Here is a 15,451-nt window from a genome sequence, read left to right as displayed (position 1 = left end):
TGAGTATGAGATTGATAATAGTATTTGAAATAATACTGAAAGCGGGTTTGGAAGAGTGTCGACTTTAGATCCCACATATTTGGATAATGTTCAATCTTATGAAGTTTTTGATAAAAGTGGGTTTTAAGAAGTCATGACTTTAGTTAATGTTAATCCCACTATTTTGGAAGAGTGTCAACTTTGCATGCATGTGGATCATGTTGAAAATATTTTATGTGATAGCTATTTTGTTGAATTTTCTTATGATCCCACATGTAATTATTATGAGAGAGGAAAATATGGTGGTAGAAATTTTCATGTTACTAAATCACCTCTCGTTATGTTGAGATTGCTATTGTTTCTTTCCGCTTCCTTGCATATGCTAGTTTTTACTTGCCTTGATAATTTGTTTGCCTATAAGATGCCTATGCATAGGAAGTATGTTAGACTTAGATGTGTTTGTCACATGCTTCATGATGCTCCTTTTGTGTTTCAATTCTTGTCTTTCATGTGAGCATCATTAAAATTATCAATGCCTAGCTATAAGGCTTTAAAGAAAAGCGCTTGTTGGGAGACAACCCAATATTATTCCTTGCTGTTATTTAATAAATAAATTATTTAGCCTATGTTTTGGTTTTGTTTTTTGTGTTTAATTAGTGTTTGTTCCAAGTAGAACAGTTGGGAAGACTTGGGGAAAGTCTTGTTGAACTTGCTGTAAAAAACAGAAACTTTAGCGCTCACGAGAACTGCTTTCATTTTTATTTGGAGAGTGCTATTTAGTTAATTCTTTTTTCAGATGATTAATAGATAAATTACTCACGTCCATAAATTTATTTTAGAATTTTTGGAGTTCCATATCTTGCGCTAGCTACAGATTACTACAGACTGTTCTGTTTTTGACAGATTCTGTTTTTCGTGTGTTGTTTGCTTATTTTGATGAATCTATGGCTAGTAAGATAGTTTGTAATCCATAGAGAAGTTGGAATACAGTAGGTATAACACCCATATAAATAAATAATAATTTCATTACAGTACCTTAAAGTGGTCTTTTGTTTTCTTTCGCTAACGGAGCTCACGAGTTTTCTACTTTAAGTTTTGTGTTGTGAAGTTTTCATGTTTTGGGTAAAGATTTGATGGACTATGGAACAAGGAGTGGAAAGAGCCTAAGCTTGGGGATGCCCATGGAACCCCCAATATAATCTAAGGACACCTAAAATCCAAAGCTTGGGGATGCCCCGGAAGGCATCCCCTCTTTCGTCTACTTCTATCGGTAACTTTATTTGGAGCTATATTTTTATTCACCACATGATATGTGTTTTGCTTGCAGCGTCTTTTATGATTTGAGTCTTTTCTTGTTATTTTACCACAATCATCCTTGCTTTATACACCTTTTGAGAGAGCCGTACATGATTTGGAATTTGATAGAATACTCTATGTGCTTCACTTATATCTTTTGAGCTTTATAATTTTGCTCTAGTGCTTCACTTATATCTTTTAGAGTACGGTGGTGGATTTGTTTTATAGAAACTATTGATCTCTCATGCTTCACTTAGATTATTTTGAGAGTCTTAATTGCATGGTAATTTGCTTAAAATCCTAATATGCTTGGTATGCAAGATTAATAATAAAACTTTCGTATGAGTGTATTGAATACTAAGAAAAGTTTGATGCTTGATGATTGTTTTGAGATATGGAGGTAATAATATCAAAGTCATGCTAGTTGAGTAGTTGTGAAATTGAGAAATACTTGTGTTGAGGTTTGCAAGTCCCGTAGCATGCACGTATGGTAAACTTTATGCAACAAATTTAAAACATGAGGTGTTATTTGATTGTCTTCCTTATGAGTGGCAGTCGGGGACGAGCGATGGTCTTTTCCTACCAATCTATCCCCCTAGGAGCATGCGCGTAGTGCCGAGGTTTTTGATGACTTGTAGATTTTTGCAATAAGTATGTGAGTTCTTTATGACTAATGTTGAGTCCATGGATTATATGCACTCTCACCCTTCCATCCTTGCTAGCCTCTTCGGTACCGTGCATTGCCCTTTCTCACATTGAGAGTTGGCGCAAACTTCGCCGGTGCATCCAAACCCCGTGATATGATACGTTCTTTCACACATAAACCTCCTTATATCTTCCTCAAAACAGCCACCATACCTACCTATTATGGCATGTCCATAGACATTCCGAGATATATTGCCATGCAACTTTCCATCATTCAGTCCATCATGACACATTCATCATTGGCATATTGCTTAGCATGATCGTGTAGTTGACATAGTATTTGTGGCAAAGCCACCGTTCATAATTCTTTCATACATGTCACTCTTGGTTCATTGCATATCCGGTACACCGCCGGAGGCATTCATATCGAGTCATCTTTGTTCTAGTATCGAGTTGTAATCACTGAGTTGTAATCACTGAGTTGTAAATAAATAGAAGTGTGATGATCATCATTATTAGAGCATTGTCCCAAGTGAGGAATAAAAAAAGAGAAAGGCCATAAAAAAGAGAAGGCCCCCCAAAAAAAGAAAGGCCATAAAAAATGAAAAGGCCCAAAAAATGAGAGAAAAAGAGAGAAGGGACAATGTTACTATCCTTTTACCACACTTGTGCTTCAAAGTAGCACCATGATCTTCATAGTAGAGAGTCTCTCATGTTATCACTTTCATATACTAGTGGGAATTTTTCATTACAGAACTTGGCTTGTATATTCCAACAATGGGCCTCCTCAAGTGCCCTAGGTCTTCATGAGCAAGCAAGTTGGATGCACACCCACTAGTTTCTTTTGTTGAGCTTTCATACATTTATAGCTCTAGTGCATCCGTTGCATGGCAATCCCTACTCCTTGCATGAACATCAATCGGTGGGCATCTCCATAGCCCATTGATTAGCCTCGTTGATGTGAGACTTTATCCTTTTTTGTCTTCTCCACATAACCCCCTCATTATATTCTATTCCACCCATAGTGCTATGTCCATGGCTCGCACTCATATATTGCGTGAAAGTTTATAGGTTTGAGATTACTAAAGTATGAAACAATTGCTTGGCTTGTCATCGGGGTTGTGCATGATGAGAGCATTCTTGTGTGACGAAAATGGAACATGACTAAACTATATGATTTTGTAGGGATGAACTTTATTTGGCCATGTTATTTTGAGAAGACATAATTACTTAATTAGTATGCTTGAAGTATTATCATTTTTATGTCAATATGAACTTTTGTCTTGAATCTTTCGGATCTGAATATTCATACCACAATTAAGAAGAATTGCATTAAAATTATGCCAAGTAGCACTCCGCATCAAAAATTCTCTTTTTATCATTTCCCTACTCGAGGACGAGCATGAATTAAGCTTGGGGATGCTTGATACGTCTCCAATGTATCTATACTTTTTGATTGCTCCATGCTATATTATCTACTGTTTTAGACATTATTGGGCTTTATTATCCACTTTTATATTATTTTTGGGACTAACCTATTAACCGGAGGCCCAACCCAGAATTGCTGTTTTTGCTTGTTTTAGGGTTTCGAAGAAAAGGAATATCAAACGGAGTCCAAACGGAATGAAACCTTCGGAAACGTGATTTTCTCATCAGATAAGATCCAGGAGACTTGGACCCTCCGTCAAGAAAGCCACGAGGCGGCCATGAGCGTGGAGGGCGCGCCCCCCAGGGTGCGCCCCCCTACCTTGTGGGCCCCTCGAAGCTCCACCGACGTACTTCTTCCTCCTATATATATCCACGTAAACCAAAAAAATCGGGGACGGAGCCAAAAACCTAATTCCACCGCCGCAACTTTCTGTATCCACGAGATCCCATCTTGGGGCCTGTTCCGGAGCTCCGCCGGAGGGGGCATCGATCACGGAGGGCTTCTACATCATCATCCAAGCCTCTCCGATGAAGTGTGAGTAGTTTACTTCAGACCTACGGGTCCATAGTCAGTAGCTAGATGGCTTCTTCTCTCTCTTTGGATCTCAATACAATGTTCTCCCCCTCTCTCGTGGAGATCTATTCGATGTAATCTTATTTTTGTGGTGTGTTTGTTGAGACCAATGAATTGTGGGTTTATGATCAAGTCTATCTATGAATAATATTTGAATCTTCTCTGCATTCTTTTATGTATGATTGGTTATCTTTGCAAGTCTCTTCGAATTATCAGTTTAGTTTGGCCTACTAGATTGGTTTTTCTTGCCATGGGAGAAGTGCTTAGCTTTGGGTTCGATCTTGCGGTGTCCTTTCCCAGTGACAGAAGGGGCAGCAAGGCACGTATTGTATCGTTGCCATCGAGGATAACAAGATGGGGTTTTTATCATATTGCATGAAACTATCCCTCTACATCATGTCATCTTGCTTAAGGTGTTACTCTGTTTTTAACTTAATACTCTAGATGCATGCTGGATAGCGGTCGATGAGTGGAGTAATAGTAGTAGATGCAGGCAGGAGTCGGTCTACTTGTCTCGGACGTGATGCCTATATACATGATCATACCCAGATATTCTGATAACTATGCTCAATTCTGTCAATTGCTCAACAGTAATTTGTTCACCCACCATAGAATACTTATGCTCTTGAGAGAAGCCACTAGTGAAACCTATGGCCCCCGGGTCTCTTTCTCATCATATCAATCTCCATCACTTTATTATTGTTCTGCTTTTACTTTTTACTTTGCATCTCTATACCAAAAATACCAAAAATATTATTTATCATCTCTATCAGATCTCACTTTGGTAACTGACCGTGAAGGGATTGACAACCCCTAAGCGCGTTGGTTGCGTTGAGCTATTGTTTTTGTGTAGGTACAAGGGACTTGTGCGTGGCCTCCGACTGGATTGATACCTTGGTTCTCAAAAACTGAGGGAAGTACTTATACTACTTTGCTGCATCATCCTCTCCTCTTCGAGGAAATCCAACGCAGTGCTCAAGAGGTAGCATGCATCAATGTCGGTTTATGTCTACAGGCCTTAACCCGCCTTTGGGCCTTGGGCCTTCAGGAAGCGCCACCATCTTTGTCTCCATGGGATTCAAATAAAGTAATCATCATGGGGATAATCCGGCCTCTCCTGGCCGATTTATGTCCGGTAGTAATATCCCCAACAGGCTGGCTTTGGATCAAAGTAGTCTCTCATGATCTTGGCATGGTCCCCCCACTCTATCATGGTTGATGTGTATGAGGTCAAACTGTGATCCTCTCCTAGGCCGTCGAACATCATCGTTGAAAATCATGCCTAAAATGGTGTCGAAGTCATCGTCGTCTTCTTCCTCTTCAGATGACGATGAGTCTTCCAAGACCATCTACGTCAACCTCTTCATTTATAATTCAAATGGCTACGTTCAATCCAAACGACTCGGTTAAAAAAGAAACTAACAAAAAAACTCAACTAGGCAATTCGTCGAACACTTACAGTGCGGTGGTGGTGCACCAGCCGGCCAATGTCGTTTAGACCAAACCAATGGGTGGCGGCGCGTGCGAATGACCTGTAGTGGTGTGCAAGCAAGGTGAGATGTGGCGGCTGACAGAAAATGAAGAGTTTAGAACCAATCCGATGAATCAGCTATGCCGACGGCGGCGACATTTCACCTTGATTCCGAAGACGGCAGCCGAACGGGAGCGACGTCGGGTAGAAGGACGGCAGGGGCCAAGAAAGGCAACGAGGTAGCGGCGGGGTCGGTGGTCGATCGCCGGGAGGCGCGCCGACGAAGATGAAGTGGCGGGAGGCAACACGTGGGAGAGGCGTGTCTTTTACTCGGAGCCGCAACGGCTGAGTATGTTTAGGGAAATGAGAGGTGTCACTGGATAATTTTTTCTCCCTTACAGTGAACTGGGGATTGGTTAGGTGCGCCATATGGGAGGAAAATTGAAATTATCCTCCCTTACGGTCGGATAGAGGACCGGTTAGAAATGCCCTTATGTTGGCCATCTCCTTTCCTGCTGACCAGCCTTTTGGCTGATTGTCCCAGGAATTCTTTTGTTTGAATAAAGCTCTTTAAATTCTCTGAAAAAACCTAGGCGGGTGCGCACAAGTGGAGCAAAACTGCAACTCGGTACTGCTTGTATTACGCACTTTGACACAAAACCTGAATTAATCTTGGCATTGAACGTGTTTTAGACAGACATGTACATAAAAGAAACCCTGTCGTCTGTGTCCATATTAAGCAACAAAAAACGATCGCGTCTAGTATGCATCTTCACTTCATGCCCTCTTGGCGCCGACGGCCTTGGTGAGCAGTGCCCTGGTCATCTCGCCGCACAACCATTCTTGCTGTTGTGATGGAAAAACGTTTATTTATCTAAAACTTATTGGGTAGAGGTTAACTCTCTTAGGCATCGGAATCATCATACGTGGTCTAAAGTATTATTTTCCTTGTCCTAAGAGGACGCCGTCAACTCGAAGGGTGATCGAAATCACCCTGACAGTAGGTCAAAAATTATCTTCCCGTCTTCTGAGTCGACTCGAAGCGGGTGATCAAAATCACCTTAAAAAACAATCGCCTTGACACCCTCATGTGTGTCCTGTTATATAATGTTAGGTATTTTAGGTACAATACATCAAAATCATTGTAGTTGAGCACCTACACCAACCGTCCATCCAAGTGAGTCATCGAGGATTCAAATGAATCAATCGAAAGCTTAGAATTCGAAAGTACACAACACAATTGCACAACATGTCCGCAAATTCCTCACCGGTGCAAAATTTGACTTGAATTCAGTAGTAGATGTCTACTCATTTATGCAACTAGAAAAATTGATCAAACAGGTGAAGAAACAATCTAAAGCAAAGCCGCCTAACACTTCTCGACACTTGACTTGGACCTTGAATCGTGTAAATAATACATGACCCATGTTGATCGCGCAACCAGCCAGTTGGAGCAGTTTCAAAGAGACGGTCAATAAAAGTAAATTGGAGAAGGCTTACCATTCCTTAAACTGATGTAGCCAAATAGTCAAAATGACTCCTTGAAGCGTGCTCTCGAAACTCTCCAATCATGCATGGGGTGTATGGAATAATCCGTACATGCCATTTGTGTGTGCAAGGTAGTAATCATTTGGGCGGATGTCACCTAGATACTGAACCTTTAAGGTTTTCAAATGATAAGCCACTACTTTAAATGAGAAACCCAAGAAAATAACCTTGTTATAGGGGTGAAAGTCAAGGAAGTCGACGTGCCTAAAGAAGCCTCCCCTACCATATTTAAGATCCAAAATGTTATCATTGTTAGAGCTTCTTATCTATCTATTTTTATTCCGCCGGTTGTGGCTATCCCGTTTCATGTTTTTCTTGCTCTTTGTGAGGCTTTGCACCTTTTTAAGACCTGGAGACTTTGTTGAATCTTTTGCTTATTAATAAGATGGCCGCATGCATCGTTCTGATGCGAAGGCCGGGGGACAACCTCCTTTTCGAAAAAAAATATACTAAGATCGATGTATTACCTCACGACAAACACACCTCGGCAATGAACATAAAGTGATCCTTGCCAATACACACTATATCGTCACCTTGGACCACCCGAGCACGGCATCATAGGATCTAGTAGCGCATTAGCCACTGTCCCCATGGCCTCGCCTTGGCGGAGAAAAGACTTATCGTGCCATTGCCTTGTACTAGATGAGAATACATCTAACAGCCACGAGGATGGTGGCCATTCCATGGAATCTTGTGCAGGATCCACGGGTACATATGGGGTCGAAAACACCTCATAGTGGGGTGAGACTGCAGGGTCGAACACAAGGTATGGGTCCATCTAAAGTAAGATAGCTGATGTCCTATGACCCAAGTTGCCCAGCCCTGAACTGACGGAGCCTGAATTACTCTTGCATTTGATCGCACCGGGTGTACATGCAACGACTTTTCTGTGCCCGGAAAAAAAAAACAGCTGCATCTAGGATCTAGCTATATACATGTGCACTTCACGCCTTCTTGGCGCCGGCGGCCTTGGCGAGCAGCGCCCTGGTGATCTCGACGCACAAGCCGGCGTTCCTGACGGCGAAGTCATGGTACTCGTCGGAGAACACCACCTGCTCCGCGTGCTCCACCACCGTGCCCATGGCGCGCTCCTTCAGCGCGCCGCCCGAGCTGACACGATCGGCCACCTCCAGCGTCCGCAACGCATTCCCAGGATCCATCGCCGCAACCAGCCGCGCCTCACACGCCCGCCCCAGGAACGGCACGTCGTACTTGTCTGCCGCAACCAGGAGCGCGTGCAGCCGTCGCTCCGACGCCGATGTCGCCGTCGCCGCCGCAGCCGCGTCGAGGGTCCCGGTGTATAAGAAGGCCAGGAAGAGGGAGAGCTCGTCGTGGGCTAGCTCCGGGAGGGAGACGCAGCCGCCGGCGGGGGCCGCCTTGCACTCGTCGGAGCACAGCATGTGCTGGAACACCTCCGACCTCGCCGCCTGCACGCAATGCACGGCCGGGGTTAATTATTCGTTTATTCATCAGCGGGCCTAAACCCCAAAGGGCCGGCGGTGATGATGGACATAAAGGAAGGCGGCTCACCAGGATGGCCTTGTGGGCCGGGATCGGCGGCCCATTTCCTGGTTTGACGACTATGTCGGTGTGGGCTCCCTCCACCCAGGCCGCCCCGAAGCCCTGCTCGAGGAACCCGGCCCGCTGGTTCGCCGCCTCCTCCCTGTCTCTCATCTCCTTCATCTGCTCCCATGCTTCTCTCATCCCCTGCTTCAACATCACAAAGAAAGAAAATTTAGGGTAATGACTTCCCGGCGTTACTGATTACGCATTTTAAAACTTTAACTGAACATTAGAAGCGTCAATCATGAGAGTGGCGTCAAGTGTCATTCTCACCGACCAAACTTTTCTGTTCAGACATGCATGCAATTCTGTGACGGAGACATGCGGCTCGCCGGTCGGTAAGATAGTACTGGCGGTGACGGCAGAGCAAACAAACCACGATGGACGAACTAATTAAGGCGCCCGTCGCATGCAGATGCAGGTCTTTCGTGTTTCTATGGAAACGATATTTCGCCATAGGACATCAGCTTAAGTATCTTGCTTGCTTACATGCAGAGCTCCATCACAGTTCGTGACAGCTTAAGTACACACGATTGATATGCAACATTGGAGACCATGAGGATTAATAAATTTGAGAGTTCTTGCCTTGGTGGAGCTGTCTCTGTGCTTGATCAATCCGCGGGGGGTCACCAAGCCACGGTCGTCCTGGCCGTCACCGGCGGCGTGATCGCCGTCGTTGAGGAAGGCGATGATGGCCTTGGAGCCTTCGTAGCACGGGGAGCATATGGTGTTCCTCGGAGGCCTGTAGATGGCGGCCATGGGGCCGCAGATGCAGCAGTCCATGCTTCGTTCTCCTTGGCAATGGTGGTGGTGGTGGTCGTGGTGGTGGCAGCAAGGTCGCCATTGCCGTGCGCTGCGTGAGGATATAAAGATGTCCGGGAGAAGGGAGGGAGGAGGATGGTGTGTTGCTTGCTTCTATATTTCTTTTCAAGGACTAGTATTTTTGGTGGTTGCTAGCCGACTAAAGCAACCACAAGCAGTACGTGGAACTAATTAATTAAAAATTCTCCTCCACTGTATTCTTCTAGGCTTAACTCTCATAACGAATGTACTCCAAAAGATAAAGACGTGTGAGGAATTTATCAATGTAGTTGCTGCATGGACATTGTCCACACACACTGACCTGCCATTTTCCAACACGGTAACACATATGTACTTGCATACTATTAAAATGAGCAGGATAACCAATCATCGGAAAATATTATTGCAGTTGGCTCTCGAGATTTTAATTCCCCACCAGAAAGAAAGGATGTCTTGCCTGTAAAGAAATCGTGCAGATATCGGCTGTTGGAATTTTCTTTAATGGTGGGCTTAGGTACAATTTGTCTACTGGATAAGAAAGATAGACAAGGCCAACTACTATGTACCAAACACAGCCACAGCTGTATATCAAACGCGTTTTAGCTATGTGCATAATTGATTTCGATGTAATTTTGAATCTCGGCATAACAGAGCAGTCATGATTTTTCTTTTTGAAATGGAGGTTGAAACCTCCGTCTCTGCATCATTATGATGCACACAATCGAGTCGTCTTTTTTCCTGGTGCCAAAGTGTTATATTTCTTTCACCCTTTTCCCTTAAGGTTCCCTGTGCAGTTTGTGACCAGCTGTTACTAATGCAGTAATATAATTTTGATTCTGCAATTTTCGGGGGAAAAAAAGAGATCTTGATTCTGCAGTATGCTTGTGAGGTAGACAGGAGACGTATGTTCTAAGAAGGAAGGACAACAGACGGTGTCTTCAATTCCGTGTTTCTTTCCCTCTCTCCTCAAATATGAGTGGACATCATAAGAACACAATGTTCAGAAAAATAAATTCAGACAATTGGATGGTTCTAAGATGTTGCATGAAGGAATGATGGAGCAGAATGCTGAGAGGGACTTTCCAACCTGAGAAGAAGAGACTTTTGGGGAGCGACCTCAAGGATGTTGGAAGCTTGGAGGTTGGCACGTACTACATCATTAACAGGTTAACCACTACCCCCCAACTCATCCGACCCGACCATATCTGCATGAGTTGTTTCAGTTGGAACGAAATAAACAAGAGGCCGGAATATGATTGTTGGAAGAATGTTTGCCACGTAGTATTGATTGTGACAACGGCAACATTGTATACAAATTTAACAATCCAACAAATATACGCAGAAAATATGTGTAAGTGTAATCATATCTGTTTCGTGGGGAATTTGAAGGCATGTTCGTGCAATCACTGTCTCAGAAAGCGCCGCGCGCCAGTGTAAAAAGTGCGGTCCTTTTTTCCAATTGATTGTACTAGCTTAACAAGCATGTAAGGTGTGCGCATTGATGATAAAGCGTGCGTTTGTTGGTTTATCAATCAAGCTGCAACGCCATCGTCGATCATCTATATATGAAACTGAAAGGAGATCGGAACTGCAAACGTGCGTAAGAGTAGGTTTGTGCGTACGTTCGCCTAGCCTGTCGTCGTGCAATCACGATCACCGAGAGGTAAACGGGGTATGAATCCGGCGTTCATCATGCATGGTCCTGCATGTCAGCCGGCTAGCCGTAGCGTAGGATCGGTCGGGCTGCCTTTTCTTTTGAAACGGAGGCAAAAACTTTGCCTCCTGTATAAGGAAAGAATAGAGTTTTTTGCATCACACATCCTTAACACAATATGGTAATTACTCTTGCAAAATAAAAGACCCTAACTTCTTTGCCTTAAGGGCAGTGGCGGAGCTTGAAAGAAAAAGTTGGACGGGCCGGACTAAAGAAGAGCACAATTTTTTTTCTAAATTATGAATCATAAGGACATGTCACAAGGTTTTGCTAGAAGATATGTATATAATATGTACCAAAATCAATTCTCTTTTTCTTTTGAAGAACAAATCAATTCTTTATGAGTCTGATTGTCCTTGCCCATGAGTACCTAATTGCAATTTGCATAAAATCAAATCATTAGGTTTTTATTTATCACTACTTCACTAGCAAGACTGATCACTGGATGCATGGAACTGAACAAAATCTCCAAGTCAAAGAATCAGACTATTGCTTATCTAATTGACCATGTACCTGTGTGATGCGGCAGGGGGCTCGCTCAGGTCATGCGACTTGGAGTCGGAGGAAACCAACGGCAGGAATTGATGGCTGGCAGCACGCACTGGTAACTGGTGGTCGGTTGCTCCACAGCGCTCCGGTTGCTCCACGGCGGTCGGCAGCGTCTACAGAGAAGATGGAGAATTGGGGAAGCCTGTGCGTGCCTGAGACGAGGAGACGAGATGTTGTACATGTGCATGCGTGGGCTCAGTGGGCTGGGCTAAGATGACACATAGTTAATTTATTTTTGACAAATTCCTGGGCGGGCCATGGCCCTGTTCTGCTCCTACAGAGCTCCGCCCTTGCTTAAGGGTGACCCAAAGGCTTGCTGATACGTTTTTAACGTATCTATAATTTTTTTATTATTCCATTCTGTTATACTATATATCTTAGATGTTTTACATTTATTTTATAGTAACTTTATATATTTTTTGAGATTAACCTATTGACATAGTGTCCAGTGCCAGTTGCTGTTTTTTTGCTTGTTTTCTACTTCGCAGAATATCAATACCAAACGAAGTTTAAATACCACGAAACTTTTTGATGATTTTTTTTCTGGACATAATACAACTTGAGAGCCAATGAAGTGCCCGAGGGGAGGCCCACAGGGCCCACAAGGCACCAGGGCGTGCCAGAGGCCCCTGGCGCGCCCTAGTGGGTAGTGGGGCCCATAGGCCCCCTCTCCACCGCCTATCAGCTCTGTAAATACTTTAAAATCCCAAAACCCTAGGGGAGCAGAGAGATCAGAGTTTCCACCGCCGCAAGTTCCAGAACCACGAGATCCAATCTAGAGGCCTTTTCCAGCACCTTGCCGGAGGGGTCAACGATCACGAAGGGGTTCTTCATCAACACCCTTGCCCCTTCGACGATGCATGAGTAGTTTACCACAGACCTACTGGTCCGTAGGCAGTAGCTAGATGGCTTCTTCTCTCTTTTAAATCTTCAATACAATGTTCTACTCGATGTTCTTTGGAGATCTATTTGATGTAACTCTTTTTTTGCGGTGTGTTTGTTGGGATCCGATAAATTGCGAGTTTATGGTCAGATCTATCTATGAATATTATTCGAGTCTTTGTTGAACTCTCTTATGCATGATTATTATAGCCTTGTATTTCTTTTCTGAAATTTTGGTTTGGTTTGACCAACTAGATGTTGTGGAACATAGTATTAAAAAAATTTGCCTATGACCACGTAAGATCCATCTAGAAGAAGCATAGCAACGAGCGGGGAGAGTGTGTCCACTTACCCTCGTAGACCGAAAGTGGAAGCGTTTAGTAACGTGGTTGATGTAGTCGAACGTCTTCGCGATCCAACCGATCCAAGTACCGAACGTACGGCACCTCCGCGTTCAGCACACGTTCAGCTCGATGACGTCCCTCGGGCTCTTGATCCAGTTGAGGAAGAAGGAGAGTTCCGCCAACACGACGGCGTGGTGACGGTGATGATGAAGTTACCGGCGTAGGGCTTCGCCTAAGCACTACGACGATATGACCGAGGTGTGTAACTGTCGAGGGGGGGCACCGCACACGGCTAAGACAAATCTTGGAGTGCCTTTGGTGTGCCCCCTGCCCACGTATATAAAGGAGCGAGGAGGAGGAGGCCAGCCTAGGAGGAGCGCGCCTATAGGGGGAGTCCAACTAGGATTCTCAATCCTAGTTGGAGTCCCTTCCTTTTCCATGAGGGGAGAGAGGGAAGGAGTAGGAGAGGGAGAAGGAAGGAGAGGGGGGCGCCACCCCCTCTCTAGTCCAATTCGGACTTGCCATTGGGGGAGGGCGGGCAACCCTTGAGGCCCTTCTCTCCTTTCCCGTATGGCCCATTAAGGCCCACTACTTCCCTGGCGAATTTCCGTAACTCTCTAGTACTCCGAAAAATACCCGAATCACTCGGAACCTTTCCAATGTCCGAATTGTTGGGGAACGCAGTAATTTCAAAAAAAATCCTACGCACATGCAAGATCCATCTAGGTGATGCATAGCAACGAGAGGGAAGAGTGTTGTCCACGTACCCTCGTAGACCGTAAGCGGAAGCGTTATGACAACACGGTTGATGTAGTCGAACATCTTCACGATCTGACCGATCCTAGCACCGAAGATACGACACCTCCGCGATCTGCACATGTTCAGCTCGGTGACGTCCCTCGTACTCTTGATCCAGTTGAGGCCGAGGGAGAGTTTCGTCAGCACGACGGCATGGTGACGGTGATGATGAAGTTACCGGCGCAGGGCTTCGCCTAAACACTACGATATGACCGAGGTGTGTAACTGTGGAGGGGGGCACCACACACGGCTAAGAGATTGTCTGTTTTTGCCTTTGGGGTGTCCCCTGCCCACATATATAAAGGAGGGAGGAGGAGGCCGACCCTAGAGGGGGCGCGCCAAGTGTGGGGAGTCCTACTAGGACTCCCAAGTCCTAGTAGGATTCCCCTTTTCCTTTCTGGAGTAGGAGAGAAGAAAGAGGGAAAGAGAGAGGGAGTAGGAAAGGGCAGGGGGGCGCCGCCCCCTTTCCCTAGTCCAATTCGAACTTATGGGGGGGGGCGCCTCCTTCCCTTTGGCCTGCCACCTCTACTCCCGTATGGCCCAATAAGGCCCAATACTTCTCCCGGCGAATTCCCGTAACTCTCCGGTACTCCGAAAAATACCCGAATCACTCGAAACCTTTCCGATGTCCGAATATATCCTTCCAATATATCGATTTTTACCTCTCGACCATTTTGAGACTCCTCGTCATGTCCCCGATCTCATCTGGGACTCTAAACAAATATCGGTCATCAAATCACATAACTCATAATACAAATCGTCATCGAACATTAAGCGTGTGAACCCTACGGGTTCGAGAACTCTGTAGACATGACTGAGACACATCTCCGGTCAATAACCAATAGCGGAACTTGGATGCTCATATTGGCTCCTACATATTCCATGAAGATCTTTATTGGTCAAACCGCATAATAACATACGTTGTTCCCTTTGTCATCGGTATGTTACTTGCCCGAGATTTGATCGTCGGTATCTCAATACCTAGTTCAATCTCTGTCGGTGTCAAAACCGGCGGATCTCGGGTAGGGGGTCCCGAACTGTGCGTCTAAGGAGGATGATAACAGGAGGTAGGGGACACAATGTTTTACATAGGTTCGGGCCCTCTTGATGGAGGTAAAACCCTACGTCCTGCTTGATTAATATTGATGATATGGGTAGTACAAGAGTAGATCTACCACGAGATCAGAGAGGCTAAACCCTAGAAGCTAGCCTATGGTATGATTGTATGTTGTCCTACGGAGTAAAACCCTCCGGTTTATATAGACACCGGAGAGGTTAGGGTTACACAAGGTCGGTTACAAAGGAGGAGATATACATATCCGTATTGCCTAGCTTGCCTTCCACGCCAAGTAGAGTCCCATCCGGACACGAGACGAAGTCTTCAATCCTGTATCTTCATAGTCTAACAGTCCGGCCAATGGATATAGTCCGGCTGTCCGGAGACCCCCTTATCCAGGACTCCCACAGTAGCCCCCGAACCAGGCTTTCAATGACGATGAGTCCGGCGCACAGTAGTGTCTTCGGCATTGCAAGGCGGGTTCCTCCTCTGAATACACCACGGAAGAATTTGAATACAAGGATAGTGTCCGACCCTGCAAAATAAGTTCCACATACCACCGTAGAGAGAATAATATTTCCACAAATCCAATTTGCTGACTTGTTTTGGCAACACGACATTATGTCACGGCCCGGTGATTATTCGAACCGTTTCTTTTAACTAGCCCCACACACAACGCGAGGCAGTTTTTTGACACGTCTTGTCAAAGCAAAGATCGTGTCCCCTTATCACGGGATTCTCATCAATACGGGCGTGGGTAACCCAACCGCGTCTAGGACTCCTAGATTATAGGCAAGCCCCA

General features: G+C 44.9%; 1 protein-coding gene across 1 annotated transcript; it reads right to left on the bottom strand.

Annotated features, from left to right (window-relative positions):
* Positions 1–7,588: 7,588 nt before the first annotated feature.
* Positions 7,589–9,412, bottom strand: LOC125553693 (BTB/POZ domain-containing protein At3g56230). The gene is made up of 3 exons (XM_048717435.2): positions 9,090–9,412; positions 8,472–8,648; positions 7,589–8,368 (listed from the first exon to the last, which is right to left on the bottom strand). Exons 1-3 carry the CDS (start codon positions 9,285–9,287, stop codon positions 7,886–7,888), a joined length of 858 nt encoding a protein of 285 aa, XP_048573392.1. The 5' UTR covers positions 9,288–9,412; the 3' UTR covers positions 7,589–7,885.
* Between the last annotated feature and the right edge of the window lie 6,039 nt (positions 9,413–15,451).

Source organism: Triticum urartu, chromosome 4A (assembly GCF_056163025.1).
Source record: "Triticum urartu cultivar PI428250 chromosome 4A, HENAU_Tu73, whole genome shotgun sequence".
In the NCBI taxonomy this organism is placed as follows: Eukaryota; Viridiplantae; Streptophyta; class Magnoliopsida; order Poales; family Poaceae; genus Triticum; species Triticum urartu.
This window is presented reverse-complemented; position numbering and strand designations above follow the sequence as displayed.